At 46.1% G+C, this 27995-nt stretch overlaps 1 protein-coding gene across 17 annotated transcripts in view; it reads right to left on the minus strand.

Moving 5' to 3' along the window:
* RALGPS1 (Ral GEF with PH domain and SH3 binding motif 1) overlaps positions 1-27995 on the minus strand; it is a 302601-nt gene that overhangs the window by 155363 nt on the left and 119243 nt on the right. For all 17 annotated transcript variants that reach the window (XM_042245687.1, XM_042245689.1, XM_042245692.2 and 14 more), the window contains one exon: positions 10011-10137. In XM_042245687.1, coding sequence (XP_042101621.1) covers positions 10011-10137 — 127 coding nt within the window. The remainder of the gene's footprint in view (positions 1-10010; positions 10138-27995) is intronic.

Raw genomic sequence — 27995 nt, forward strand, 5'->3', positions numbered from 1 at the left:
CTTGGGCGTCATCTGCTTCTGAACTCACTTATGTGCCTCCTGGCAGGCCTCAAACCCTCGCCACCGGCCTCTCCACAGGATTGCCAAATACTCAGCAGCTGGATTCTCCATGGATGTGTGCGCCAAGAGGGAGGAAGAAGACAGCAACACCCCCCCAGGGAAATAGTCCTTTAATAACCAAAGCCCGGAGAGATGTCCCATTACTTCCATCACACTGAACTTGCTGGTAGCAAGTCAGTGTGTCCCACCATGCTCCAGGGGAGGGGCTACAGAAGGAATCACTGGGGGCCGTCTTAGAAGCTGTGCACCACGTGAAATCTCTCAGATTCTCAGGGCTACTTTCTCTCCAAAAGAGACATGCCAATGGCCCTAGGTGAGTCCTGAGGCTGGAGAAACTCTAGCCTTTCCTGCATCCCTAACCCTTCTCTTCTTCAGGGCTGGCTGACCCTGGCAGGGCCCTCCATCTCCCATCTTAAGCCCCCGTACCACACAGGAGGGTCCTGGTGACATTCCTCTTTTCCACCCACTCTCTGGTTTCCCCAGAGGGTAAAGAGCTGTTAGCGGGAACATTTGGTGTCTTCTGAGGTTAGCAGGCACTGGGGTCAGACTGGGGTTTGAGAAGTGGTCTCACGATCAGAAAGTGGCACTAGTAAGTAGAGAAACTTTTAGTGAGTTTTTCTCAGCTTTTGCAGCTGTAAAATAAGTTAAAAACAAACAAACAAACAAAAATGCCTCCCTGAAAGGCTAGTTGGGAGGATTAAATGAAACAATGTGTGTGAAATGTTTGGTGCACACGTGTGCTCTAATAGTCATTATTATTACTGTTGGCTTCTAATTAGAAACTCAAAGACTAAAGGTCAAAGAAGACCAGTCATCCTGATGACTCTAACCGATTCCTGCTAGGAAAACACACCTTCGCTGGCAGAGAAATGGCCTCATGCTCTCAGGTCCTCCTGGGGATCACACAAGACTGCTTGACCCAGAGAAAACCTGACTGCAAGCCCTTCCTGTGCCCCAGGAGGGACCAGTGTGACAAGGTGCGCAGCTCTGGGCCACAGAGCACGGAAGAAACAAACCTCCCCTCCAGCGTGTTTTCCTCCCACACTGTTTCTCTCCATGGAGACAGAGATGATAAACAGAGGATGCATAAGTTAAGGTGGGTGGAACTCCAGCCGTGAACAAGAAGTCTTGAGTTAAACTTGGTATCCAGCTGGCATACGACTTTGGTAGGTCATAAGTGAAATTGTAGGGATATCTTCATTTGCAAAATGGGGGTTTTAACAACATCCACTGGCTTTTTAAAAAGTTTTCATTAATTTCTTTATTTTTGGCTGCACTGGGTCTTCGTTGCTGAGCTCAGGCTTTTCTCTAGCTGTGGCGAGCCGGGGGCTACTCTCTAGTTGCCGTGCATGGACTTCTCATTGAGGTGGCTTCTCGTTGTTGGGCACAGGCTCTAGGTGCGCGGGCTTCAGTCATCGTGGGCTAAGCTGCCCCTCCACATGTGGGATCTTCCTGGATCAGGGACTGAACCCATGTCTCCTGCATCGGCAGGTGGATTTTTTTTTTTTTTTTTTAATCACTGAGCCACCAAGGAAGCCGCATCCACTAGCTTTTTGTAAAAACTGAGCAGGACTCTGAAGTCCCAGAAATATGGTGGATTTTCAGGTAACAAATCCTGAGATTGCCAAAGTAAAGGCAAAATCCTCTCTGGAAGGGAGAGGTTTGAGATCATATGCAGCTGAAAACTAGACAAAATAACAGGAAAGGATTCCTTCTGTGCAGATGCATTGTGTCTTTGTGTTACTCCGCTGACTGAGAAGCACACAGCTTACCCCTGCCTGCTGGGCCACTGTGGGGGTGGATGCCTTGATATGGGGGAAGGAGAGGCCTGATCTAAGGCTCTCCAGGCTCAGGAGGAGGGAGGGCGGCAGGTCAGGGCCTACAGCTTGCGGCTCTGGGGTAGAGAAGGCAAGGAGCATGGCCCTGGGCTCCAGGGGCAGGCATTCTGGAACACAGGCTTTTCTCTGTTGCCTCAACATCCCTTAGCCAGCCCCAAGCTGTGCTTCCCCAGCTAAGGAAGGAGGAGCCTGGCTCCACACGGGTCCAGCTGGAGAGACAGGGTAGAAAGCAGGAGACAACTGGAGGGAGGGATCAGAGGTGTGCGGCCAGACAGCAGGCTGAGGCTCCAGGAACAACCAGGATGGATCTGTGGAACAAATGAGTATTCCTTGGGGATTCTTGCAAACACATGGGGTGGGGAAACTGAAGGGAAAAAAGACTGGATTTCCTGCATATAGAACGGAATTTTTTCAATTGGGCATTAAAGGAAAGGATTGCCCTTAATGCGGACAAGCCTGGGGACAGCTGGATAACACTGTGGTCACCCTGACTTGGGAACCACCCAACTTTGGTCCTGGGGTGGCGGAGGCCCCCACCAAGGGGGAAGCAGAAGCTCTGCCGGCATCCTTCAGCTCAAGCCCTCCTGCCTTGTGGAGGACCATCAAGAGAGCGTATGTCCGTGCTTTCATCTCTGCTCGAATGCACACACATCTTCATCCCCAAAGCCCAGGTTCAGGGAGACGCCATCTAGGTCGTTCTGAAGAGGCATCTCCATCAGGCAGACATGCTCACCAAAGTCTCTTTTAGGTCTTTCCCAGGTTTTGCTCAAAAATGAATTGCTTTCAGAAGGGCTTTCCCTCTCCCACCCCCAACAATTTCTGAAATACAGTGATGTGCCACAGGCTTCTGCATGGCCACTGGCCTGGCCTTCCCCCTTACAGCCTGATTTTCTCTAAGCCAGGCATCTGCTATCGGCCAGGAGACCCATGTTCCAGGCAAGCCCAAGCCAGGCTCGCCTGTACTCTTAAACCCTCCTGATCCTCCACTGCTCGTGGGGGTTGGACCCTGAGCCTCCCACTCCCAGTGTCTAGGCCCTAAGAGACTTCACCTCCCTCTCACTCCAGCTGCTTCTCACGACCCTCCTGCCGTGCGCCCCCAGCATTCTCTACTCTCCAGCCAGTTTTTCCAACAAACGTCATTTTTCCCCACTTCGGGGCTCTTGCGCAAGCTGCTTTCTTTGTCTGGGACGCTTGCATCCCACCTCCTCACCCAGCTTACTCATCTTTTAGGGCCTCTGGCCCCCAGCTTGGGACGGGCCCCCTTTATTTGCTCCTCTGCCTTTCCTGCCACAGTGCTCAGCTCATTTGGTTTCTAGTGCGCTGCCGGTGACCAGATCTGGGCCGTGAGCCCCACAGGAGCAGAACCAGAGTCCAACACCCATCCCGCAAAGGGCCTGGTGTGTGCTGCTCTCAGGCCCAGAGTGGGAGCCCCTCCCTTGCCACCTGTTCTGGGGGTTTGGGGGCATCGGGATTAAACCCTTCTTTTTGGCTGATAACTACTTCTTTTCCAAAGTCCTTTAGATATCCCTCAGTTTAGGTTGGTTAACTTTATACTCTGAATCTGGAAACAACTTGCCTTTATTTTAAACTTCAGAGTTTCTGTCTGAAAATAAAGCCTTACTTTTTTTTTTAAAAAAAAAAAAAAAAGGAAGGGTTTGTTTGTTTGAAGGAACAGCTTAGATTCCAGAAATGTACTTCACACATTAGAAATCTGGGTAAATTTACTAAGAATCTAAATGTTCTCTTTACTATTCAGAACTGTCAGGATGCCTACTTTTTGTTCCTTGAGAGAGATCACCATTTTCCTTATTGCCTATAGTTACTTTTAGAATCAGGCTCTAACCCTTTTAAAATCCATTACATTCCTAATTTGATTTAGCTATTTCCTGGAGGGAATTATATGTACTAAAAACCAAACACCCTGTAAGTCAATAAAGCTACTTAGAAACAAATGCTGTAGCTACTCTTCACAGCTCAGCCTGCTTCTGTTACCATTTTGACCCAAACTGGGTATTTACAAGGAGTTGCTATCAGATAAAATTAAGCTACAAATAACTGACCCGACTATTTCCCACCAGTTTTTGCACTCTGAAGTAAATGGGAATAAACTTTTTGAGACAAAGAGAGTCTTATTTTTAAAATGCGGTAAATTTTTCCCTCGGTGTTTTTTAAATTATGTTTCACGAGAAACAGTGCACCAAAGTGCAGCCAACTGGCTCTAAAATTTGCATCGAAAGGAGCTGGAACACACACCCACATGGTTAATAACTGCTAGCACTGCATGAGGAGATCTTCACATGGAGTAAGGGACACGGGTGGGAACGGTCGGTCCCAGGAAACCAGGCGGTGTCGAAGCTCCCACAGCGGTTTAAAAGAATCGTTACCAAAAGGAAACCCATACTTGCTATCAGAGGCAAATAACCACTGAAGCAGCGTTCAAGGTCTCAAGCAGGAACTAAACGAACACAGCAGCTAAAAATAGCAAGGACTGACCTCAAGTCCCTCCCAGAGCGTAACCCCCTCTCCCCCAGGGAAAGACCTACAGTGAGGACGTTGCCAGGGGAAAAAGAAATGGTTTCAGACATTTTTTCCTATATTGTACTTTCCAGGAATTATGTAACTTTTCCTCTTTTGATAAACAAATCCATCCCTAGGACAAGCTGGGTTTTCAAGAGGAATCTAGTACTAAAACCACAACCTCCATTTGGGCAGGGTCTCTCCACAGCCACAGAGGGCAGGGAGGCCCCAGCTGCCCTCAGGATGGGGTCTTGTTTCATTCTTTTTCATGAAATCGTGCACCCCCACACCCCATCGTAAACCCTCACACAGCATCCTGAGGACAGGAAGCACGGTGGATCCGCCTCCTGTTCTTTCCATCTGACGTGTACGTGTCAGGAGTCGTTCTGGTGCAAGGATGAGAAGTGCAGCCCAGCTGGCTTAAGAGGGGAGGGAGAGCCTCGTGGGGCTGAAAGGGCAGGAGCAGGCCACGGAGCAGGGCTCACTCGGGGGCCAGCAGGAGGGTCTTCCGGGAGAACAGAGGCCCGCACGGAACCTCTCAGGGAGGACCTGCCAGGGAGGCAGCTGCGATGAGATGACCAAGGACAAGCAGAGGGGGTCTGTCCAGAAACTCAGCGGCGTTGGACTGGGGCACAGGCTACGTATCTGCTGGAAGAGCGGACCTGTCCTTCGGCCTGACGTGGTCACTCATGAGGGGCATCTGGCCAGTTGTCTGAACGGGACTCATCTGAAGGGGAGGGATCTGGAAGCATACGCTTAGTCTGATGAGAAGGGATATAGGTTAGCAAGGGGAGACAGTATTGGTCCAGTCTGCCCTTGGCTGAGGCCCAGTGACCGATCCCTCAGAAGCCCAAGACCACACTGCTTTGTGGTCCACGAGCAGTGTCACAGCAAAGTGCCAAGACGATTTATCCTACTTGTATAAAGTGTATTAATCCCACTGTATTATTAATCACAAGTGTATTATTATCCCACTATACTAGTGCCCGATGGAGACCACCCACAAGTCATCAGTAGCAGAGGACATGCAGGTGACAATTGAAAGGGGGGATAATGACCTGAGGGTGGAGGTGGCGAGTCGGGAGAGGGCAGCGTCAGAGCTGAGGGCTGACAGCCAGGCCATCTGGGCCGAGGCCTGGCTCTGCCGTGCTCCTGTTATGTGACCCGAGGCAACCTCTCAGCACCTGCTTACTCACTGGGCCATGGTGAGCATTCACTGAGTTGATGCATTAAAGCACCTAGCCAAGTGCCAGGCGCAGAGGAAGCAGAGGATCAACAGCAATTAATGATCATTTTATGAGCGAGAAGAGGTCATCCTTAACCCTGGAGAACCTGCACTAGTTAAACCAGGGGTCGCCCCCACCCTAATGCCACCAACCCATTTTCAGATCCATCAGCCTCAGGCAAGGTGGGAATGGGCTTGGCAGCTGGGCATGCCCAACCATCTACATATCTGAGATGGCAATTCACTGCCGTGGTCACCCAGGTGGAAGGACACTAAGTTCACAGCAAGCTATAAGATGAGAACAGGAAAGGATAAGAAAGTGTAACAGAAAAACAAAAAAAGATGATAATCAATACCATTGCTTAAGTCTAAACACATCGGAAAAACTTTTACTCCCCTACTAAAAGGCAAGGTCTCTCATATTGGGCCCAACTAAATATGATTTCTGGAGGAGGGCATGGCAACCCACTCCAGTGTTCTTGCCTGGAGAATCCCATGGACAGAAGAGCCTGGCAGGCTGCAGTCTATGGAGTCGCAGAGTTGGACACAACTGAGCGCCTAAGCACACACAAGCACGCACAAATATGATTTCCAAGGATCACACTTAAGACAAAACAACTTAAAATATCAAAATACAAAATACAGTCAAAGATTTATAAAATGAATGCAAAAGAAAAATAAATCAGATTTCACAGAATCAACATCAATGAAACAAAAGCAAATGATAAATGGAATCAAGATCATTTTGTATGGGACCCTTCATAACAAATCTGCAACTGTTACAAACATCTATTCGGTCATTGATATCCACATGGGATTGGCTCCAGGACCTCTGCAGATACTCAAATCCAGGGATGCTCAAGTCCCTTATGTAAAATGCCAAAGAATTTGCATACAACCTACGCACACCCTCCCCTATACTTTAAATCATCTCTGGGTTACTTATAATACTTAATACGATGTAAATGCTATGTAAATAGTTGCCAGCATATGGCAAATTCAAACTTTGCTTTTTGGAACTTTGTGGATTTCTTTTTTCAAATATTTTCAGCCCAGGGTTGGCTGAATCCATGAATGCAGAACCCAGGGGTATGGAGGGCCAACTGTATGTGAAATAATGTAAGGCAGAAACTATTAGAAATGCAAAATGACTCTAACATATATTTCTGTTCTTGATTGACCAGGTTGTCAAAAATGAAAAATCTGAATGTTATAATGTAATTATAAGAGTAACTTGTGAGATTACATCTTCTCCAGCACCCATGAAACATTTACACAAATTGATCTTATATTAAACCACAAGATAAATATCAACATTTTTTTTTAAAAACCTCAAAAGCATATGGGTCATATATCCTAAAACCAACATGGAAAAAATTAGAGAGACGACTGTTCTTAAAAACCAAAGCCGTTTATAGTGGTGTTATCCACAGTAACGCAAAAGTGAAACAGCTCGTATGTCCCTCGAATGATGAACAGATGAATAAAATGTGGTGGGGCTCCCCTGGTGATTCAGCGGTAAAGATCCACCTGACAATGCAGGAGACACGGGTTCGCTCCCTGGTCCAGGAAGATCCCACCTGCTGCGGAGCAACTAAGCACGTGTGCCATAACTACCGAGCAGGCGCTCCAGGGCCCGTGCTCTGCGACAAGAAGAGCTGCTGCAGCGAGAAGCCCATGCACCGCAACCAGAGAAAAACCCGCGCGGCAATAAAGACCCAGCACAGCCAGAGATAAGATCAATGGATTTTTAGAAGAATAAAATGTGGTGCATCCATTCAATGGAATGCAATTTGGCAGTAAGAAGGAATGAAACACTGATCACGCTCTAACATGGATGAACCTTGAAAACATAACACTCAGGGAAAGAAGCCAGTCATAAAAGACCACACTGCACAATTCAATTCATATGAAAAGTCCCAAATAAGCAAATCTATGAGGCCAGAAGGTACGTTGGCAGTTGTCTAGGGCTGAAGGTGACGGGGTGGAAGGGGGGTGGCTAGAGGAAAAGGAGTGACTACAAACAGGCTCGGGGTTTCTCTTTGGGGTGACAAAGACATTCCAAAATTGAGTTTGCAGATGGTTGCAGAGTTTTGTGAATGTTCTAAAACCACTGGTTGTACACTTTAAATGGGTGATACATGAATTAAAACTCAATAAAGCCATTTGAAAAAAAACAAAAGCAAAAAACTCAAGCCCTTGGAAATTTAAAACACCACTACCTTAAATAACACTTGCATAAAAGAAAAATTGAAACTATAATTATTGAACACTTTAAAGACTATCGTGAGCATACTATACATTTAAACACGTAGGATACAACAAAAGCATCAATTAGCAGAGGGAAATGTATACCAGTAACTATTTTCCAATGAAAGTAGAAAGAATAACGTATACACAAATAAGCCAATAATTTGTTTACAAGAACAAAACAACTTAAGGAAAGCAGAAGAAATGAATCGTAAGAGACAAAAGAATAAATTCCATATTTCATCAAATTTAGGATGTCCTCTATTATAAATTTAGGATGCACCATTATTTTATATATCATAAGGAACACTGCTGCCAATTAACCAGCGTCACAATGCTTTGTTACCACCAATTGAAAGATGCACCCCAATTTGAGAGGTTTAAAAATGCGGAGAGAAAAGGCACGTCCTAGACTGATGGAATATAGATTAGAAAGCAGGAAGACAGTGTGACTGATACACAAATACAGAGTCTAATCCTTAGGAAAGACCAACAGACATACCTCTGGCAAAGCAAATTTAAAAAAAAAAAAGAAAGAGAAAATGAAAATGCACACTATTAGGAATGCAAAGCAAATATAAGCCCATATATACAGGAGGTTAAAATGTATAAGCAATTACACAAAACTTTTCAGTCAAAACAAATTACATGAGGAAAAACTTTATGCTAATCATTTTGAAAACTTGGATCAAATGAACAATTTTCTACCAAAGTTTAATTTTCCAAATTAGTTTTAAAGGAATTAAAAAACTGAATACGCAATGCTCATAGAGAACATTTAAAAGTTGTCAAAAATGTATCTCAAAACACTTGCACTAGATTTCTGAAAATATTAGGAGCCATATCCATAAAATCTTAATTTCCCTTGTTCTCAGTATTATTTTATATCATAAAATTAGCATAACTGTGAAAACCAAACTATAAGAAGTATTTTTCACCTGTCAAACTGGCAAAGGAAAAAAAGGAATGATAAAGGAAAAAAAGCACATGAAAACACAAAGCATTTGTGCACATGGGGAAAACAGGCAATTTCTTTGCCCTCTAATGTGAACATAAATTGCTACAACCTCCATGGAGAACGTTTTGAAAATATATATGAAAAGGCATACAATTTCACATCAAGTTTTGACCCAATAATCACACTTCCAGGAATCTCTTAGAAGATAATAATCATAATTACACATAGGAAATTTATGCAACAGGGATGGCCACTGCAGAATTTTAATAGCAAAAATGTAGAGACAATTTATGTGTCATTATTAGAGAGCAGATTTCAGTTGGACAAATCCAAGTGGGACTGAGTCACAGTATAGAAATGCAGGTAATAACATTAAATGTTCACAATAGAGTAAACATACAGATTTTATATGCACCCAAACGAATGAAAAGATTTGAAGCAAAATAATGTTTATCTCTGGATAAGATAACAAATGATACTAATCTTCTTATCTTCCTAATTCCTTGCAATAAACACATATTATTTTTGAATCAGTAAAATCAATAATCATTATAACAATTTCATTGAGACAAATCTTACATAATATATTATTAATGCCCAGAGAACCAAAACACAGGGATTTGGGCCTGAGTTCTCCCAGTTCAGTCTTCCCTAGAGGCTCAGAACAGTAAAGAGTCTGCTGACAATGTGGGAGACCCAGGTTCGACCCCTGGGTCAGGAAGATCCCCTGCAAAAGGGAATAGCAATCCACTCCACTATTCTTGCCTGGAAAACCCCATGGATGGAGGAGCCTGGCGGGCCCCATCCATGGGGTCACAGAGTCGGACACGACTGAGCAGCTGACACACTCCCCCAGTTCAGAAGGACGCGGATAGACGAGTAAGAGTCTCATGATCCTTCTGAGCTACAGGCTGGGGAGGCTTGGGATTCACTGGGCATCTGTATCAGCAGCAGAATATCCCTTGTTCCAGGGCCCTCATCAGGAAGTCCCCATTCTCAGGGAGTACCAACAGCCTGTTCTAACCTGAAGAGCCAACCAATCCCCTCTTTATCCACGACCCATGCTGCTTCGTGGAACTTTCTCAACTAGAAACTGTAAAAACATCTCATCTGGTGCTGAGTAGGTTTCTTAAAAAAACAATAATCCTATTCAGACTCCTACCTAGATAGGGAATACTGGGAACCATCTTCAGGCTTCGGATATATTCCCGAGTCCGCTTGTAATTATCTTCTTTGGACATCAGGTAGTCCAGTTTCTCAAACGTGGTCTTGTCTTTTCGATTCAAAAGCTGGTGGGAGAAAAAGAGTATGAGAGAGAAGACAAAAAAACTAGAAGAAGCTAAAGAGAAAGGATAGCTGTGAACCAAAACTAAAAGGAAACGTGCTAAATGGTATGTCTGTGGTCTGCAGAATCCTGGGTGCAACTAAGCATTGTGAGAAGCTGTGTCTTGTGGAGATGGAACGTTTCACAGCTCAACTTGGTCATTTTTCATAAAACCTTACACTTAGAAGGAACCCTCCAGCGCTATCGAGTCCATTGTTCTGTCTGACACCAGAATCCCCTGCATAATGACCAGCACCGTGGTGCACAGACCCCACAACAATGAGGAGCTCAGAGAGTAAAGCAAATTCCTCAAGGTCACCCAGAGCAATTTCACAGCCCCATTAGGTCTCTCTCCCTGGGTCCACAAATTCTTACTCCTCCTCAACATCTCTGCCATTACTGAGTGAGTGAGTGAAGTCACTCAGTCGTGTCTGACTCTTTGCGACCCCATGGACTGTAGCCTACCAGGCTCCTCCCTCCATGGGATTCTCCAGGCAAGAGTACTGGAGTGGGTTGCCATTTCCTTCTCCAGGGGATCTTCCCGACCCAGGGATCGAACCCGGGCCTCCAGCATTCCAGGCAGATGCTTTAACCTCTGAGCCACCAGGGAAGCCTTGCCATTACTGAAGGCCCCCCAGAATGTCACCCACTTCGCCTGCCCATTCTGTGCACCTAGCCAGGCCATCTCTCCAATCAGGGCTATCTCCTCCAGATCCCCTGTGGTCCACAGCTGTGTCTTATTTACACTGGCTATGGTGTTTCAGTCAAAATAAGCTAAACCTTTTTTCCACATGCTGTCATCTAAGGGGTGATTTAGTTACGCAACTACAGGATAAGCAGATACCCACAGCCCAGAGATTAGAGAAGTAAGATCTTTTATGACTGAGATCTCTGGTATGTAAAGCTGGTCACCAGAGAAAGGATGGCTCTGTATTCATAAGGAGGCTTTCTGGAAGAAAGGAACAGACACTGAGTCCTGGTTCTCCAGACCTGATGCTGTGGTCACCCTGCAAGTCCTACATCAAGGCCCAGTGCCAGGAAATGGCAATGAGGCTCCTTGAATAAAATGGCTTTGAGGAAAGGAATCTAGGCCGAGAGCAGGCTTGAAAAGAAGATACGGGAAAGGGTCAGTGGAGAGGGTTGGCTCTGGCACAGCACATGGTTGACGTTGGAAACCCCCAAGTTTAGCTTCCAGGGCCAGCGCCTCTGGGATCTGAGATCCATGGCTGAGCCCAGGAGCATAAGTGGAGAGGGACCCTAGGCCAGGAGCATCCTTGGTCAAGTGTGGTTTTGAGACCCCATGGTCTGTGCAAGGACCGGAACCAGCCACCCTGCCACATCCATTAGACTAACGTAGGCCAGTGGCCAACAGCTCCATCACACAGCAGAAAGAAGGAGAGCAGCACTGCCCAGCATCAGGGGAAGCCAGCCTTTCGAACTGAAGCAGCCCTTGGGGTTCCCGGGACCCAGGTCTGCAAATCCCAGGCTGAGGCCATGTCTGGTGCGTTGGGGAATTCAGGCTGCCCTGGCTAATTCCTTGATCCTCAGCCTCTGGAGTCACAGAGGATGCATCTGTGCAACAGCCCAGCTGAGAAGTAACAGCTTAAGGACTTCAGAGAGGAAAGGCAAAGGAAAAAGCTGAAAGGACGTCCCCAGTAAAGAAGTTGGAGAATAAACAGCGAGTTTTGTGTTTTTTTTTTTCCATTGAGAAATTCAGGACACATCAGAGGATGCTACACAGATGCTAGGAACAACGGCTGCTTAACCAGCCTGTTAATTTAAGGCTGTTATTCATCATATTAGCAAATGGACAGGAAATAACGCCATCATCTCCCATTTGCTGTTTGTAAAGCACCAAAACATACAACTCATCTGATCTTTACAAAGCCCAGGGACAAAGATGGAGCCAGGATGACTGCCGCTATTTCAGGTTCATAATCACAAGGATTAAGTAACTTTTCAGAGTACCCTTGGGGAACTTGATTCAGTAGAGGAGAGACATGTATATTACAGCAACATGGTAAGTAAGTAAGTAGAGATAAGAACTCAGACCAACAGTAGGTAAATTATGGGCAAGGGAAGCATCAAGGGAAGATTTAAAGAGGGAAGCATTTGAAATGAACGTTTAAGGATAAGAAAGTCACTAAATAAACAACATATACCCAGAACAGAACCAGATCCTCTGGTTGTAAATGGCCCCATTGTGAAGTTGAGCAGGCCCCTCACCCTCTCGGCTGGGAGGTCATGTCTTTACTAATGCAACCTAGAAGCCCACTGAATGCTTTGGCAGTCGCCGATGTTCCTCCAGCAGCTCAACAAATCCCTATGTCGTCCTCGTACACACTGCTGCTGAGCCAGACTGGTGTCCAAAGCTGCCTCCACTGGCTCTCTGGACCCAGCTGAGGGGTTGCCCATGTCCCCTGGCATGTCTGGCCGATCTGCCTAGACTGTCAAGTACCTCGATGCACGGCACCACAGAGCTGATCAGGGAGTCATCTGTGTCCTGACATGGACACGAGGCCAACATGATCACAGTCCTGGAGGATGTCCCTAAAGATCCCCTGAAGACTGACCTCCAACCAACAACTGGAGTTCTTTAGTGCAGTGGGCCAACCAAAGGCAGCCACATTTGCACACTTCCCAAATTTAAAACCAGGCTTCTCCAGACCACACCTCCCTCTGTTAACCTTGCGTTTGCACACATACTTCCTACCCACCCTCCACCCCACCTACACACACACATTCGGAAGGGCAGGGTCTAGTTAACTTCACGCATCTGTTCCATTCTGTGGCCACAAATGAGATTCAGGATGGCATCAGATTTCTCAGCAGGAATGCACAGGATGTTAGAAGGCATGGAAAAGAACATCTATCTCCCAAGCAAGCATTTGCATACTACTTGAGAACTTCCCTTAGCAAAACGAAAGAATAAACCAAGGACTGGAGGGTACGGGATGCAGGAAATGGTGGATCCACACTAGCAGTGGTAAAGGCAGAGGACAGATGAACAGCAAGGCTTAAGAAAGACTGGTCTACATCCTTCCACCCCAGAAGAGGTCTCCAGAGAGAGAGAAGACTCGACAGAAAACCCGATGGGATAGCACGTTGGTGGGAGGAGGAAGGGAACGGACATACTTTATTATGTATAATAAAAATAAAATTAAAATAATTCAAAGATTTTATGTATAATATACATAAGGCCTGGTAAGATATTATATAATATTACATATGTTTATACGTGTATTTTACGTATACATATAAAATATCTGGTAGATAAGCAGTAGCTAGAGTAAGGATTTTTCCTTAAAAGGGGATTAGAAATACCAGGGAAACAAAGGGATACTCCGGAAAGAATGTGTTATTCACACTTAACCACTTAAGTATGGAGGAGCCATTTATGGAAAACCATACTTACACATTCCTAATAATTAAAACAAGAATACTCATTTAACTCAAGTGATGTAATTATGGTAACATGAGTGTTTGTGAAGAATGAGGGAAGACGGTTTAGGAAAACTAAACCAACATCCATCTTACAAAGAAGTCACCATATACTGTCCAAAGTACCGAGAAATTGCAGCAAAAACACATTGATGGAAATATGGCAGAAACTACCAAAGAAGCTGCTAAATAGCTGAGTGTTTGCCCCTAGGGAGTGATTGGGTTATGCAGAGATGGAGCAATGAGTGTTAGCTGCTTCACTAAGCCTTTCAGTATTTAGTGATTTTTAAAATTCATGCGCACGTATTATGCTGAAAAATTCTTTCAGGATTTAATTTTTTAACATAGGGTTTGTTTATTCAAAAAGAACAGCATTTACTTGTTTTAAACTTTTATTACAAGTAGTGCCATAAACTGAAAACCTCATATGGATTGAGAGTCCTTTAGATTTTAGAGTTTACAGGAAGCCTCAGGAAGAAACCATCAGAACTACTTGCAAGAAAACAACTTATCTGCTTACCTGAGTGAAACAGATACTAAAAGCATTCACATTCAGGAAAAGAGAAACAAGATTAAACAACATAAAGGAAAAGCTCGCTAAATACAACAGGCAACTTCGCTTCTGGTAAAGTTGAGAAGTGCTGGGCCACCCTGAGATTTTTTTCCTTCCATAACATTTACTACAATTGTGATCAATTACGTGATTACATCTGTGTTTCACTCAGCAAAGGATGACTCCCGTGAAGGCTGTGACCATGCTGGTTATACTCATTCCACAACACCCTGAGTCTGTTACGGTTCCTGACACAGAGAAAATGCTGCCTGAAAATCTACTGAATTAAAAAAAAGAATAAGAAAACTAACGACAACTTAAAAATTCAATTCTTTGGAAATTTCTGAATACTCCAATAATTCTCGAGTAAAAGAAGAACTAAAAGCGAGGGTAGTGAACTATTTATAAACCAGAAACATAAAGAACATACAGATCATGATACGTTAAACTATGCGATGATGTCAAAAAGTGTGCTGAGAGGGAAAAAATGAATGGTTTTTAGCTCATATAACTAAACAGTATGAATGTAAATGAGCTTAACACTCAAAAAGCTATGGAAATTCAAGGGAGGGGTGAAGTAGGAGAAACTGATTAATATAGATAAAGTCAGAAACCATGTTTAAAACATACAATATAAAACTAAACACCAAAACTATAGACATGATAACTAAACCCAAGAGCTAAATCTTATTAATAGCAATAAAACAGGTAACACCTCTATGAAGTAAAGTAAAATGAAGAAATATACAACATTAAGATTGAGAAACGGGCATAACTATGTATAGAAACTGAATTAAAATTACAAGGTAAAAATAAACCCCAGCCTTTTGATTTTAAGTAATTTACATGGTGACAAATGTCTGCTGCAAGGGATAAATGGGACTCCTCAACCACAGGTTAAAAGCCAGGATGATCACACATCTTGGTCAGAGACCTGAAGAAACGTGTTGCTTTTGGAAATGCCCCTTATCATGCTGCTAGAGAGCCTGTATGTGGCACTTATATTTGACTAATGATGAAAAATTCCCCTCTTCTGGTAAGTAGGCTCCATGGAATAAAAAAAAAGTCCTCCAAATCCTCTTTATGAGGACGTTGGTAGCTGTTCCCCTGCCTTGAGAGAAACAGTTCTTGATACGTGGAAATGTTTTTCAACAAAGAACGTGTTGCTTCAAATATGTTAAAACTGGCTCAAAATCCTATTTCAATTCCAGTGTCTACTGTTGGTATGGAAAGAATTTTTAGTGCTGTGGATAATCTATGGATCAATGGATTCAACAGACTGAAGATGCAATGAGAAAGGAATGAAACAAGGGCACTTCAGAAAAGTAATTCTTAAATTCTTTAGATATGAACTATTGGCTTCTGAAAAACAAACTACAAAGCCATATAACTAATGTAAAATATTAGATGCAATGGAGACTGTTATAAGTAACGTGAGGGAAAACTGTGACTCTGAAATTTAATAAGTGTTCTAGCAAGCTATCCATATCTGTCTCTGACTAAGGCTATTTTAAATTCTGTAAAAATAGGTGTTAACCTGTAGAAATGTAGTAATGCAAATAATTCCAGTGCATATAAAAGGCAACTGATGTCTCATAGTATCCCACTGATCATCACTCTGGGAATACTAATTTTCTATCCATTTTAAAGATTATCTCAGCATTCTTCACCTGACCATAAAGTAAAGTATTCTCAGTTCTCTTGAAATAAATTTGGCTTAAAACTCAGCATTCAGAAAACTAAGATCATGGCATCTGGTCCCATCACTTCACAGCAAATAGATGGGGAAACAGTGGAAACAGTGACAGACTTTATTTTGGGGGGGACCCAAAATCACTGCGGATGGTGACTGCAGTCATGAAATTAAAAGACACTTGTTTTGTGGCTCAGCTGGTAAAGAATCCACCTGCAATGAGGAAGACCTGGGTTTGATCCCTGGGTTGGGAAGATACCCTGGAGAAGGGAAAGGCTACCCACTCCAGTATTCTGGTCTAGAGAGGTCCATGGACTATATGGTCCATGGGGTCACAAAAAGTCAGACACGACTGAACGACTTTCACTTTCACTTTGCTCCTTGGAAGAAAAGTTATGACCAACCAGACAGCATATTAAAAAACAGAGACGTTACTTTGCCAACGAAGATCCATTTAGTCAAAGCTATGGTTTTTCCAGTAGTCTTGTATGGATGTAAGAGTTGGGACTATAAGGAAAGCTGAGTGCTGAAGAATTGAACTATGGTGTTGGAGAAGACTCTTGAGAATTCCTTGGACTGCAAGGAGGTCCAACCAGTCCATCCTAAAGGAAATCAGGCCTGAGCATTCATTGGAAGGACTGATGCTGAAACTCCAATACTTTGGCCACCTGATGCGAAGAATTGACTCATTTGAAAAGACCCTCATGCTGGGAAAGATTGAACGTGGGAGGAGAAGGGGAAGACCGAGGAAGAGACGGTTGGGTGGCATCACCGACTCAATGGACACAAGTTTGAGTAAACTCCGGGAGTCGGTGATGGACAGGGAGCCCTGGCATCCTGCAGTCCCTGGGGTCGCAAAGAGCTGGACATGACTGAGTGACTGAACTGAACTGAACTGAATATCTTACTGATTCTCTCACTAATTAATGAGTTAAAATAAAATATTTGACAAATAATCATTTTATACTTGTATGAGTCATTATTTTATCTTTTTAAAAAACAATTCTTTGACAGTTTATATGCACATACAAATAAATACATGCAAACATAAATACACAATGTATAATCTTATAGATCAACTTTAAGCATATGTTTCCAGTAATTTTGCTAAGTTTTAAATGAATTATGCTCATGGCAACCCCAAGAGACATTCCCACAAAGCCCAAGAGTAGAGCCAGGAGGATGAGCTTGGTCCTTGAATGGAAGTTTGCCAAGGGTCCATCCTGGGTCCAGAGCTGGTCTGTGTGGCTGAGCCATGGAAAGGGCTGGCTAAGGCATGGAAGAGTCAGAAGCACTATGAGAGGGCTCTGGAAGAAGAGAATAAACTCCATTATGGGAAGGAGGAACCAGGAAAAGGTGATCCTGGAAACTAGTCTTGCTGGGCTTCAACTAGCAGAGATGAGGCCGGCAAGGCCCCAGAGGCCAAAGAAAGTATGAGCAGTGGGCTGGCAGTGGGAACACACAACGATGTTCAAGGGAGCAGCAGTTTGGCAGAACTGTAGGCAGGTGTTGCCTTGGACAAGACTGGAAAGGTAAGAGAGAGATGGAAACTCGCCATTTGGCAAAGTATGCTTTTGACTAGGTCATTTTGGATACTGTGGACATGTGATGGCCAATTTGACAGCTTATTCTCCTTTTCCGGATCTTTCAACTCAACTTGCCAAGAGGATGCAAATCACAAGCAGCTAAGCATGAACAGTTGAATACTAATCAAAGGGGAAAGAATGAGTTGATTGTGGCTGTGTTTGAACAGGAAATTCCTCTAGCCAGCTCTTGCATCTCTTCCGCACGTGACCTGGGGCTCTGGGTTGCTATGTTGCTGGTGGCAGTAGATGCTCCACTGGCCACAGCTGAAAGGTTTATGATTTGTTTTTCAGGGCAAGGAAGTAGGTGTGAAGTAGGTATGAAAACTTTCGAGATTTGCTGCCATTGCCAAAATGCTTCTATTATGTCCTCTGCACCCTGCAAGAATCTCCCTACCCAAAGGTTCTCCTCAAATGCCTCATTCCCAAATGCAAGTTGTCCTGAGAAACACCCACTGGAACACACCAAAACCCCTCTATCACCTAAGCTCAGTATCTTCCCTAACTTGAAGGGATCACTGAAACCTAGAGTTAAAAATCCAAATGACAGCTAAAACTTAACTGACAAAATATTCATTATTATAAAACTAGAAGCAGTGTAGTAGTGTGCATGCTCTGTCGTGTCCAGCTCTTTGCCACCCCATGGGCTGGAGTCTACTAGGCTCCTGCGTCCATGGGACTTTCCAGGCAAGAATACTGGAGTGAGTGGCCAGTTCCTCCTCCAGGGGAACTATCCAACCCTAGGATCAAACCTGCATCTTTTCTATCTCCTGCACTTGCAGGCAGATTCTTTACCACTGGCGCCACCTGAGAAGTAGTGCTCAGTTCAGTTCAGTTGCTCAGTCGTGTCTAACTCTTTGCGACCCCATGGACTGCAGCATGCCAGGCCTCCCTGTCCATCACCAACTCCCAGAATTTACTCAAACTCATGTCCATTAAGTCAGTGATGCCATCCAACCATCTCATCCTCTGTCATCGCCTTCTCCTCCTGCCTTCAATCTTTCCCAGCATCAGGGTCTTTTCAGATGAGTCAGTTCTTCACATTAGGCCGAAGTATTGGAGTTTCAGCTTCAGCATCAGTCCTTCCAATGAATATGCAGATGACACCACCCTTATGGCAGAAACTGAAGAAGAACTAAAGAGCCTCTTGATGGAAGTAAAAGAGGAGAGTGAAAAAGTTGGCTTAAAGCTCAACATTCAGAAAATGAAGGTCATGGCATCTGGTCCCATCACTTCATGGCAAATAGAAGGGGAAACAGTGGAAACAGTGACAGACTTTATTTTCTTGGGCTCCAAAATCACTGCAGATGGTGAGTGCAGCCATGAAATTAAAAGATGCTTATTCCTTAGAAGCAAAGTTATGACCAACCTAGACAGCATATTCAAAAGCAGAGACATTACTTTGCCACCAAAGTCTGTCTAGTCAAGGCTGCAGTCATGTATGGATGTGAGAATTGGACTATAAAGAAAGCTGAGCACCAAAGAATTGACACTTTTGAACTGTGGTGTTAGAGAAGACTCTTGAGAGTCCCTTTGACTGCAAGGAGATCCAACCAGTCCATCCTAAAGGAAATCAGTCCTGAATATTCATTGGAGAAGTAGTATAATGAAAGTTAAAATGATGGATTAAAAAGAGCAACATCAAAATGGTTACAACATACATCAAAAAGAATAAAATACCCAGGAGTAAACACATGTAAGGAGGCAAAATACCTGTGGTCTGAAAACTGTAAGACACTGATTAAAGAAATTGAAGATAATACAAATAGATGGAAAGGTATACCATGTTCTTGGACTGGAAGAATCAACACTGTTAAAATGACCATACTACTGAAGGAAATCTAAAGATTCAATGCAACATCTATCAAATTGCCAGTGGTATTTGTCACAGAATCAGAGCAAAAAATTTTTTAATTTGTATGGAAGCAAAGAAGATCCTAAATAGGCAAAACAATTTTGAGAAAGAAGACCCAAGCTGGAGGAATTATGCTCCCTGACTGTTGACTATACTATAAGGCTACAGTTATCAAAACAGTGTGGTACTGGCACAAAACAGACATATATATCAACGGAAAAGGGTAGAAAGCCCAGAAATAAATCCACACACTTATGGTCAATTAATTAATCTACAACAAATGAGGCAAGACTACACAAAAGAGAAAAGACAGTCTCTTTAATAAGCGGTACTGGGAAAGCTGGTCAGCTACATGTAAGAGAATGAAATCAGAACATTCTCTAACACCATATACAAAAATAAATTCAAAATGGATTAAAGACCTAAATGTAAGACCAGATACTATAAAACTCCTAGAGGAAAACATAGGCAGAACACACGTTGACATAAATCATAGCAATATATTTTTAGATCCATCTCCTAGAGTGATGAAAACAAAAATAAACAAATGGGACCTAATTGAACTTGAAGCTTCTGCACAGCACAGGAAACCATAAAAAGACAACCTATGATCTCGGAGAGAATGTTTGCAAACAACGTGACCAACGAGGGATTAATTTCCAAAATACAAAAACAGCTCATACAGCTTAATACCAAAAAAAAAAAAAAAAAGGGCAACCCAATCAAAAAACGGACAGGAAACCTAAATAGACATTTCTCCAAAGAGGACATACCGATGGCCAACAAGCACATGAAAAGATGCTCAACAGCGCTAATTATTGGGGAAATGCAAACCAAACTACAACGAGGTATCACCTCAAAACAGTCAGGATGGTCATCATCAAAAAGTCTACAAATAATGGATTTGTAGAGAAATAATAAATTTGCTGGAGAGGGTATGGCAAGAAGGGAACCCTCTTATACTGTCAGTGGGAATGTACGTTGGTACAGCCACTATGGAGAACAGTATAGAGACACTCCTTTAAAAAATAAAATTAGAGTTGTCATCTGATCCATCAGTCCCACTCCTGGGCATATACCCAGAAAAAACTCTAATTTGAAAAGATACACACACCATCATGTTCATAGCAGCACTATCTACAATTGCCAAGACATGGAAGCAACCTAAGAATCCATCGGCAGATGAATGGACAAAGAATATGTGGTACATATGTACAATGGAATACTACTCAGCCGTGAAAAGAATGAAATCATGCCATTTTGCGGCAACATGGATGAACCTAGAGATTATCACATTAAGTGAAGCAAGTCAGCCAGAGAAAGACAATTATCATATGATAGCCCTCATATTTGGAACCTAAAATGTTGATACAAATGAATTTAGTTCCAAAACAGAAAGAGACTCACAGACACAGAAAACAAATTCATGGTTACCAAAGGGGATAGAGGCAGTGGGGAGAGGGGGAGAAAAAAAGAAAAAGAAAAGAAGTCTCATGCAATTTCATGTTAACTTGTCCACTAATTATACAATAAAATTGCTGGAATACTTTCTTAAGGAAAAAAAAAACACGGTTACATCAGAGCATCCTGCTCTGGAGGAGTGGTGGGTAGAGACCATCCCCCACCCAAAGGATGGGGGGTTGCTAAAAACTGTCTTGAATCAGGCAAGTGAAAACACCAGAGCTGTGTCATAGGACTATCACTCCATGAACAAACAGCGTGAGAAAGAGAGTGAGACCAGGAGCAAGGGAACCACTAGAGGATGATGATATTATCTGGTTATAAATCAGGGGACCTGGCTTATGGGGATGGTGGTCTCTGCCAGTCCATTTGAGAACAGTCAACAAAAGTTGAAAATAATAATAAAAGCAGCAGCAGCAGCAGCTAATACGTATCTAGCCCTTACTGTGTGCCAGGCATAGTACGAAACATTTTGTTCACATATTTACTCATTTAACCCTCACTGTAAGAGGCAGGTCCAAGGCTGGCTGAGCCTGGAAGTCTGATTCAAGAGTCTGCACTCCTAACCTTCATAGGACACTACCCCTCATTTCTTGGTCATGTGGGCTGAAAGCCAAGAGCTACCTACCTGAAGTACAGGCTAAGGTGACATTTTCTCATAGGGACTTTTCCTACCTGTGTTCCCTTGGGGCTGCCCCAGGTTGGCCAGAGATTTTCCAGCGGGGGATACTTGCTGGCTCTCTGATTCCTGGGAACAGCTGAGTTCCAGCTCACCATAAGCAGGCATGAGAACCCTTGCCCCCTGACAGTTGGCAAGGTCTCCATACAGCAAGTCCTCTGCACTCTGCTCCCTGGGCTGACTCTGAGATCATTCTCTATTTCTAGCACATGGTGACTTCTCTCTCTTGGCTTCCGGCTCAGCATTGCTTCTTGGTTTATAATTTGGTTTATTTGTATGTGTGTTTGCAGCCGGTGATTGGGAGGGAAGAAAGGGCTTACTGCTCATCTGTGCAATCTACCATATTGCCTCAAAGTCCAAATAGGTCCACTCAGAAAGCCTGGAACTAACCAGCACTTTCTGGAAACAGACTTTGATTTTAGACACCCCAAGGGTGAGCTGTCAGACAAACACGCAAGAAGAGGGCTCATGGAGCTGGCGTAGGAATGCAGGTGTAGGGCTAGAGAGAGGGATGAGTGCAAGGAGGCAGCCTCCACGGGGGCAAGGAGGAGAAGACAGATGGGGCTTTCCAAGCCGGGAAGACCCCATGGGACAGGACTCGGATCAGGAAAGGTGAGAGCTGGGCCAGAGCCCCGCCAGACACTTACAGCCCGTAGGCGAGAGGGACAAAAGTGGTCAGGGAGGAGCCAGCTGTCAGAACGCAGTGGGGGTGGGGGTGGGGAAGGGAATAAGCTGCGTGAAGAGAGATGTTTCAGGAAGGGGGTGACAGATGTTGTGGCAAAGTGAAGGCAGACGAGGGTGCAGACATCAGCAGAACTCCTGAGAACGGAGAGGCGGGGAGGGACAGGCGACGAGTCATCAGGGGATGTCCTCTCCTCCCCACCTCGCCTCCCACCTGAGCCATGGCTCAGGGAAGCGTGGGACAGCCTTGCCCATCATGACATCCTCCACAGCATCCGAGGGGGCACTCCATCGGACACAGAGGGGAGAGGCACCTCCCACACGAAAGCTGAAAATCTGAAATACATGAACGCCACCACCCATCCGCCTTCCTGGGATACCCGCTCAATGACCCTGTGGCCCCAGATGCCTGAAGTGAGAGTCCGGCTCCCAGGCAGGTCCCCTCCAGGACACTGCCCTGCAGACCAGGCCTCCTGACCCATCGGCTGTGAATTCCTCCCAGCCAAGTTCTTCAGTTTTCATTTTGCTGCTGCAGATGGGTCAGACTCTCTGGATCAGTTCAATAGGAAAGGGCGAATCCCGATAGGAACATGTACGCAGCAAGCAGAGTGTGTGTGTGTAGCTCATGACTGTAACTAAAGAGTAACTCACCCATACTTCGGGAATTCCATACCCTCGGGTCTCTCCTGTCTAAGTCCAGCTCCTCTCAGGACTGCTCTGATCTGAGAAAAGGTCTCACCCTCGTCCCAGCTGTTGTTGCCATTGTTCAGTCACTCAGTCATGTCCGACTCTTTGTGACCCCATGGACTGCAGCACACCAGGCTTCCCTGTCCCGTGGGGTCTTCCTGGCTTGGAGAGCCCCATCTATCTTCTCCTTCATGCCCCAGTGGTGGCCGCCTCCTTGAGCTCATCCCAATCTCTCTCTAGCCCTAGACCTGAGTTCCCAGCTGCTCAGGCCTCAAACCTAGGAACTGCCCTCCAGGCCCCTCTTTGCTTTATCTCTGATATCCCATCCTTCACAAATCCCACTGCTTCTGTCTTCAGAATGCCTCCCCTCAGTTCCCTTCTCTCCTGTGCACTGCCACTGCCCCAGTTTAGCCAGCACTGGCTCACTCGTGGATTCTGCCCTAACGCCCTAACCCAGCCTCATTTCCACTCTTGCCCCCCTGCACCTCCTCGGCAATCTGCTTTTCACAGAGTGCATGCATGCTCAGTCGTGTCCAGCTCTTTGCAACACTATGGACCATAGCCCACCAGGGTCCTCTGTCCATGGGATTCTCCGGGCAAGAACACTGGAGTGTGTTGCCATGCCTTCCTCCAGGGGATCTTCCTGACCCAGGGATAGAACCCGAGTCTTTTAACCATCTCCTACATTGACAGGTGGGTTCTTTACCACTAGTGTTACATGGGAAGCCACAGAGTTGAAACATTAATTTTAAAAAACACAAAAAGCAACTGTGAACCAGATCGTGTCTGTCTCCTGTTTGATCTTCTCTTCAGGCTGAGCGCCTCCCCAGCGGCCCCGCAGCCCACCCACAGTACCCTCACAGTGTCCCACACAGTACCCTCCAGGCCCACTGTGCTCCGGCCACACCGGTTGTAGAGTTTCTTCCACGATGATCTCTGCGCTGGCTGTGCCCACTTCTTGGTGCGGCTGGCTCCCTCTTGTCACTCAGGTCTGAGAGAGGCATTCCCTGAACACGCAGTTGATTCCTACCAATCCTCCTCTTTGGGTCTTCAGCATCACTTTTACTGCTATCTGTCAGCTCTTGGTTCATTACTTCATGCATTCAACACACATTTATTGGTCACTTCCCGCACCAGCTAGAATAGGCATGTGTTTAATCTCCCTCAAAAATGCAGTGTCTCCCTTGGATAACATAAAAGCCCATGAAACAGGGGCTTTGACCATAGCCTCAGGGCCTGGCATGGAGCGGGCAAGGGGAGTTTGATAAATACCTGATTTGCAGAAATGAATAAGAGCCATATGATACGTGTGCTCAGGAAATCAGAGCTGGCTGGTAGGACTTCTTACTTAGGTCTCGTGGCTTTGAGCCTCCTGATATTCCAAAGTGGGCCTGGCACTGGGATAAATCAAACCCTGTCTGCACTTTCCCAGGCCAGCAGAAGGTGACTCCCTCCCTGTTGGCACAACCGACCAGCATTTATGAAGGGCCTACTATGTGTGGGCCTGTGAGCAAGGTCAGCCTCCGTCTTGTCACAGATCACCAAGCCACTTGTAGTCAGCAGCCAGGCCGACGGGCTGCCCTGCCCACCCAGTAATGTCCAGCTGGCCCTCACTGAAGGCCATCTGTGGGGAAATCAAGTGGCAGGCCTCTTCTTAAACCTGTGACCCCCCTTCACCCAGGTTTCCCAGATAGCCAGGGTTTCAGGGCAACCCAGGAACAGCACTCAGGGAGCTGGTCACTCCCTGTCCCCAGGGGCCCGTGTGCCAACCTCACATCTCCAGCCCCACTTCCCAGGCAGCGTGGGTGCCCGCTCTTCCTTGCCCTATGCCCGGCCTGATTCCAACATCAAGTTCTATCACAGACAGGTCATCCAGCAAATGGATAAGAATGTGGATGAGTCCAGCAAGGCAGAGCTAAGCTGTGTTGGCTCTGGCACTCACCAGCTCTGTGATCTTGGGCAGGTCACAGGAAGCCTCAGCTTCCGTCTCTGCACAATGAAGCCTATTAAAGCGCTGACCTTGGGGCTCCTACAGCTGGTGTGCCTGCTCCCGCTGCCCTGTGGGCCCATGAGTTCTCACCAGTCCCATATCAAGGGACAGGTGCGGGGAAGTGAAACAGCAGTTTCGGGGCAGCATTTCAATGGCTAATCTCATTAGCAGGAAAAGAAGTAGCAAAAGGATGCAATCGAACACAACAAAGGCATAGAAGTCAAATGACCCACTGTAAACTCAGCTGGGCAGTAGGGATACAGAGCAAATATCCAACTTCATCAAGAAGGAAGGCAGTCAAAGAGGGAGGCCAGCCTGTGGGCAGCACTGCAGAACAGACGCCCCATGTTCTCCATCCTGATAGGTGGAGAGAGCGTCAGGAATACTGTGGCATCGCCAACTCCACTGGGCTGGAGGTGGATATGGATAAAGGAGAAAGATGGCCTGTTTGGCCCATTTCCCAAATGCCCTGCACCAACCACTGTCCTTGGACTAACAAGACAGGTGGGTGAAAGGGGAAAGAATGGTCTGAAACAAAGGCTGAATGGCGGGTTTGCCCAAAGCAAACAGCTCCCCACACGAGGCCTTGGAGATGTCGTGCTGTGATCCCCACCAAGTGTATCAGCTCCTCTCTCTCCAACACAACTGCTGGCGGCTGCTATATTTATCTCCTAGGAAACTGCATCTCCCCTTCTTTTACCCTGGTAAGCAGCCCTCCGTAACCAAGAAAACAGTCTTGGTCCTCAGTCCTTAGGAAGCCACGGGGAGATTCCTCAGAAAAATAACAGCTGTTGTTGCCCTGGGTCCCTGCCCTCTGGTGACACACAAACTCAGCTTCCTGGCCTGTCTCTAGCTCCTACCAGCTAGATGCCCACTGAGAGGTCAAAGTCAGGGCCAATTCCAGGCGACTGTGGTGGGGGCGGGGGGTGGGCAGCAGAAGCCATGGCCTAACCAAGGAGTAAGTGACCAAAAGGTGGCCTTCAAGGCCTGGCTGCAGCTCCCTGCCTCACTGGCGTGTGTCTCCTCCCTGGGGCCCTCCGACTTCCCTTCCCCAGATCAAGGGACAAGCAGGGAGAAGGAAAACAGCTCTTTCCTGGCAACATTTCCTGAGCTAATCTCATTACCAGAAATGAATGGCAAAAGAAGGATGAACCCCAGGGGCCAGCGGCCCAGCCAGTAGCAGCCGCAGCCAGAACAGAGACTCCACGGCCCGGGGCAGCACCGAGAGTCTGCTTATCTCATCTTCAAGGTTCCTATCGGAGCGCTGCAGACGAAAGAGACAACAGGACCCCTCTCTTGTTCTGAGTGCCAAGAGGCCGTGGGTGCTGTCTTTCCTGCTGAGCTCCGTGGGGTGTGGTGGGGAAGCACGGAGACTCTGGAACAGACTGTTGAGTTTGGTTTCTGCTCTGCCTCCGGGCCAGGGAACCCTGCATGTCCTCCCACTGCCCTGAGCCTCCATCTCCTCATCTGTAATTGAGAACACTGACAACAGCGGTAGCCTCAATGGGGAGCTGTCAAGAGGAAATGAGTTAATACAGGGAAAGCTTTTAGGGCAGCACTGGGCAGATCTGTAAGGAAGAACAGCTGACCCCTGTGGCCTGGAAGGGAGTTAGGTGAGGAAGCTCAGGTTTTCAAATGGGTCCTGGGTGGATATTTCATTCCCGGCTCCCCGGGGAGCAGTGGGAGATTTGTTTTCATACAAAGCCATGATGACTGGTCACCGTAGCACAGGGCTCTGTCAAGCCACAGGGGGCGGTCCTGGGTGCTGCTCTGGCCTGACGCTGCCACCGTCCAGGGCAGGGCATGGCACCCTGGGGAGAACGCTGGCCAAAGCTCCATGGATGGGCCCTGCTCATTCATGACTGGGTGGCATCTCTGTGCCGGACCCTGAGCCACCCTGTTGCCTTGTGCGCTGACCCCCTGCAGCTCTCACTGACTGTGCCACTTACAGGGGTCACCGAGAGTCCCTGTGTTACTGACAGTAAGCTCTGTGCACCGTGAGAATCATCATTCCTTCTTCCGGGCCCACACATAGCTCCCAGCAGTCCAAGAAACAATAGCAGCATCTAAATGATGGAAAATTCATTTGAGAAAGAATCTCCAAGCAACTTTCGAAAAAAGTCTCAGGGTTCAGATGCACTCGGGGAAATCACAGGGCTGGCAGCAGCCACAGAGACCAGTGGCTTCCAAACTTGCTTCTGACCTCCAAAGCCATGGCTCAACTCAAGTTCACCCAGAAGCCCAGGATGTAAAACTGATACAGCCGAGTCGCTCTGGCAGGAATCGTGCCCAGGCGGCCTGCTGGACGCCCTCCCGCCTCTGCCCCAGGCCCTGCTGGGCTTGAGGCAGCTCCAAGGAGCCCCTGGGCTCCCCGAAGCACTGATGGAACACCACAGATTCAGGCCAAGCTCTCTGAGTAGACACGAGGAGACGAGTCCCACAGAATCACTCTGCACAGATGGTGCCTGAACACAGACCTGGTTTTCCGATTCCGGGCTAACACCTCTTGCTCCACTTTGCTGTGGCTTCATCTATGGAAAATTGCAATTTAAAGAAACAAGGCTCGCTTCTGATCACCTACAACATAATCCCTAAGTATTTTACAGGCCCCTGAACCAGCCAAGTCTGAAACAGAGCCCAGCCCCGCAGCCTGGCAGAGAGAAGTTCGGAAATGAGCTGCAGAGGCGCAGCTGATGGTTCCGTACACTTTCCTTCAGTTCTGTGGGACATAAATAGATCTTGAAAGGCTGGGGCTGTGTGGCCGTGAGAGACCCCGGACGAGGAGGTGAGGCCCTGGACCAGGAGGTGAGACCCCAGACTAGGAGGTGAGACCCCAGACCAGGTGGGCCAGGAAGTGAATACTAATGAGAGGTGGAGAGCCATGGCTTCCCCTTGTCAGGCACAGTGCCAAGCTCGGGAGGATAAAGAGGCCTGAGATATTTTTAAAGTATTTTTACAGCAGAAAAACTTTCCTACAGACTCAATTATATAACGATCAGACTCCACCTCTGAGCTGAAATTATCCATGGCCTTCAGGAAAAAAAAAAAAAAATCATTTTTCCCTACATGAGGGTCACAGGTTTCTCCAGAGAAACTCTTGGGATGTACGGTCAGCAGCCCTGGGGCAACTGCAAACCATCAGCCCGGAGGACTTCCCCAGGGCAGTTTGGGGCCAGAGGAGCAAACATCACGCCACTGAC

Source organism: Ovis aries, chromosome 3, assembly GCF_016772045.2.
Source record: "Ovis aries strain OAR_USU_Benz2616 breed Rambouillet chromosome 3, ARS-UI_Ramb_v3.0, whole genome shotgun sequence".
Lineage (NCBI taxonomy): Eukaryota > Metazoa > Chordata > Mammalia > Artiodactyla > Bovidae > Ovis > Ovis aries.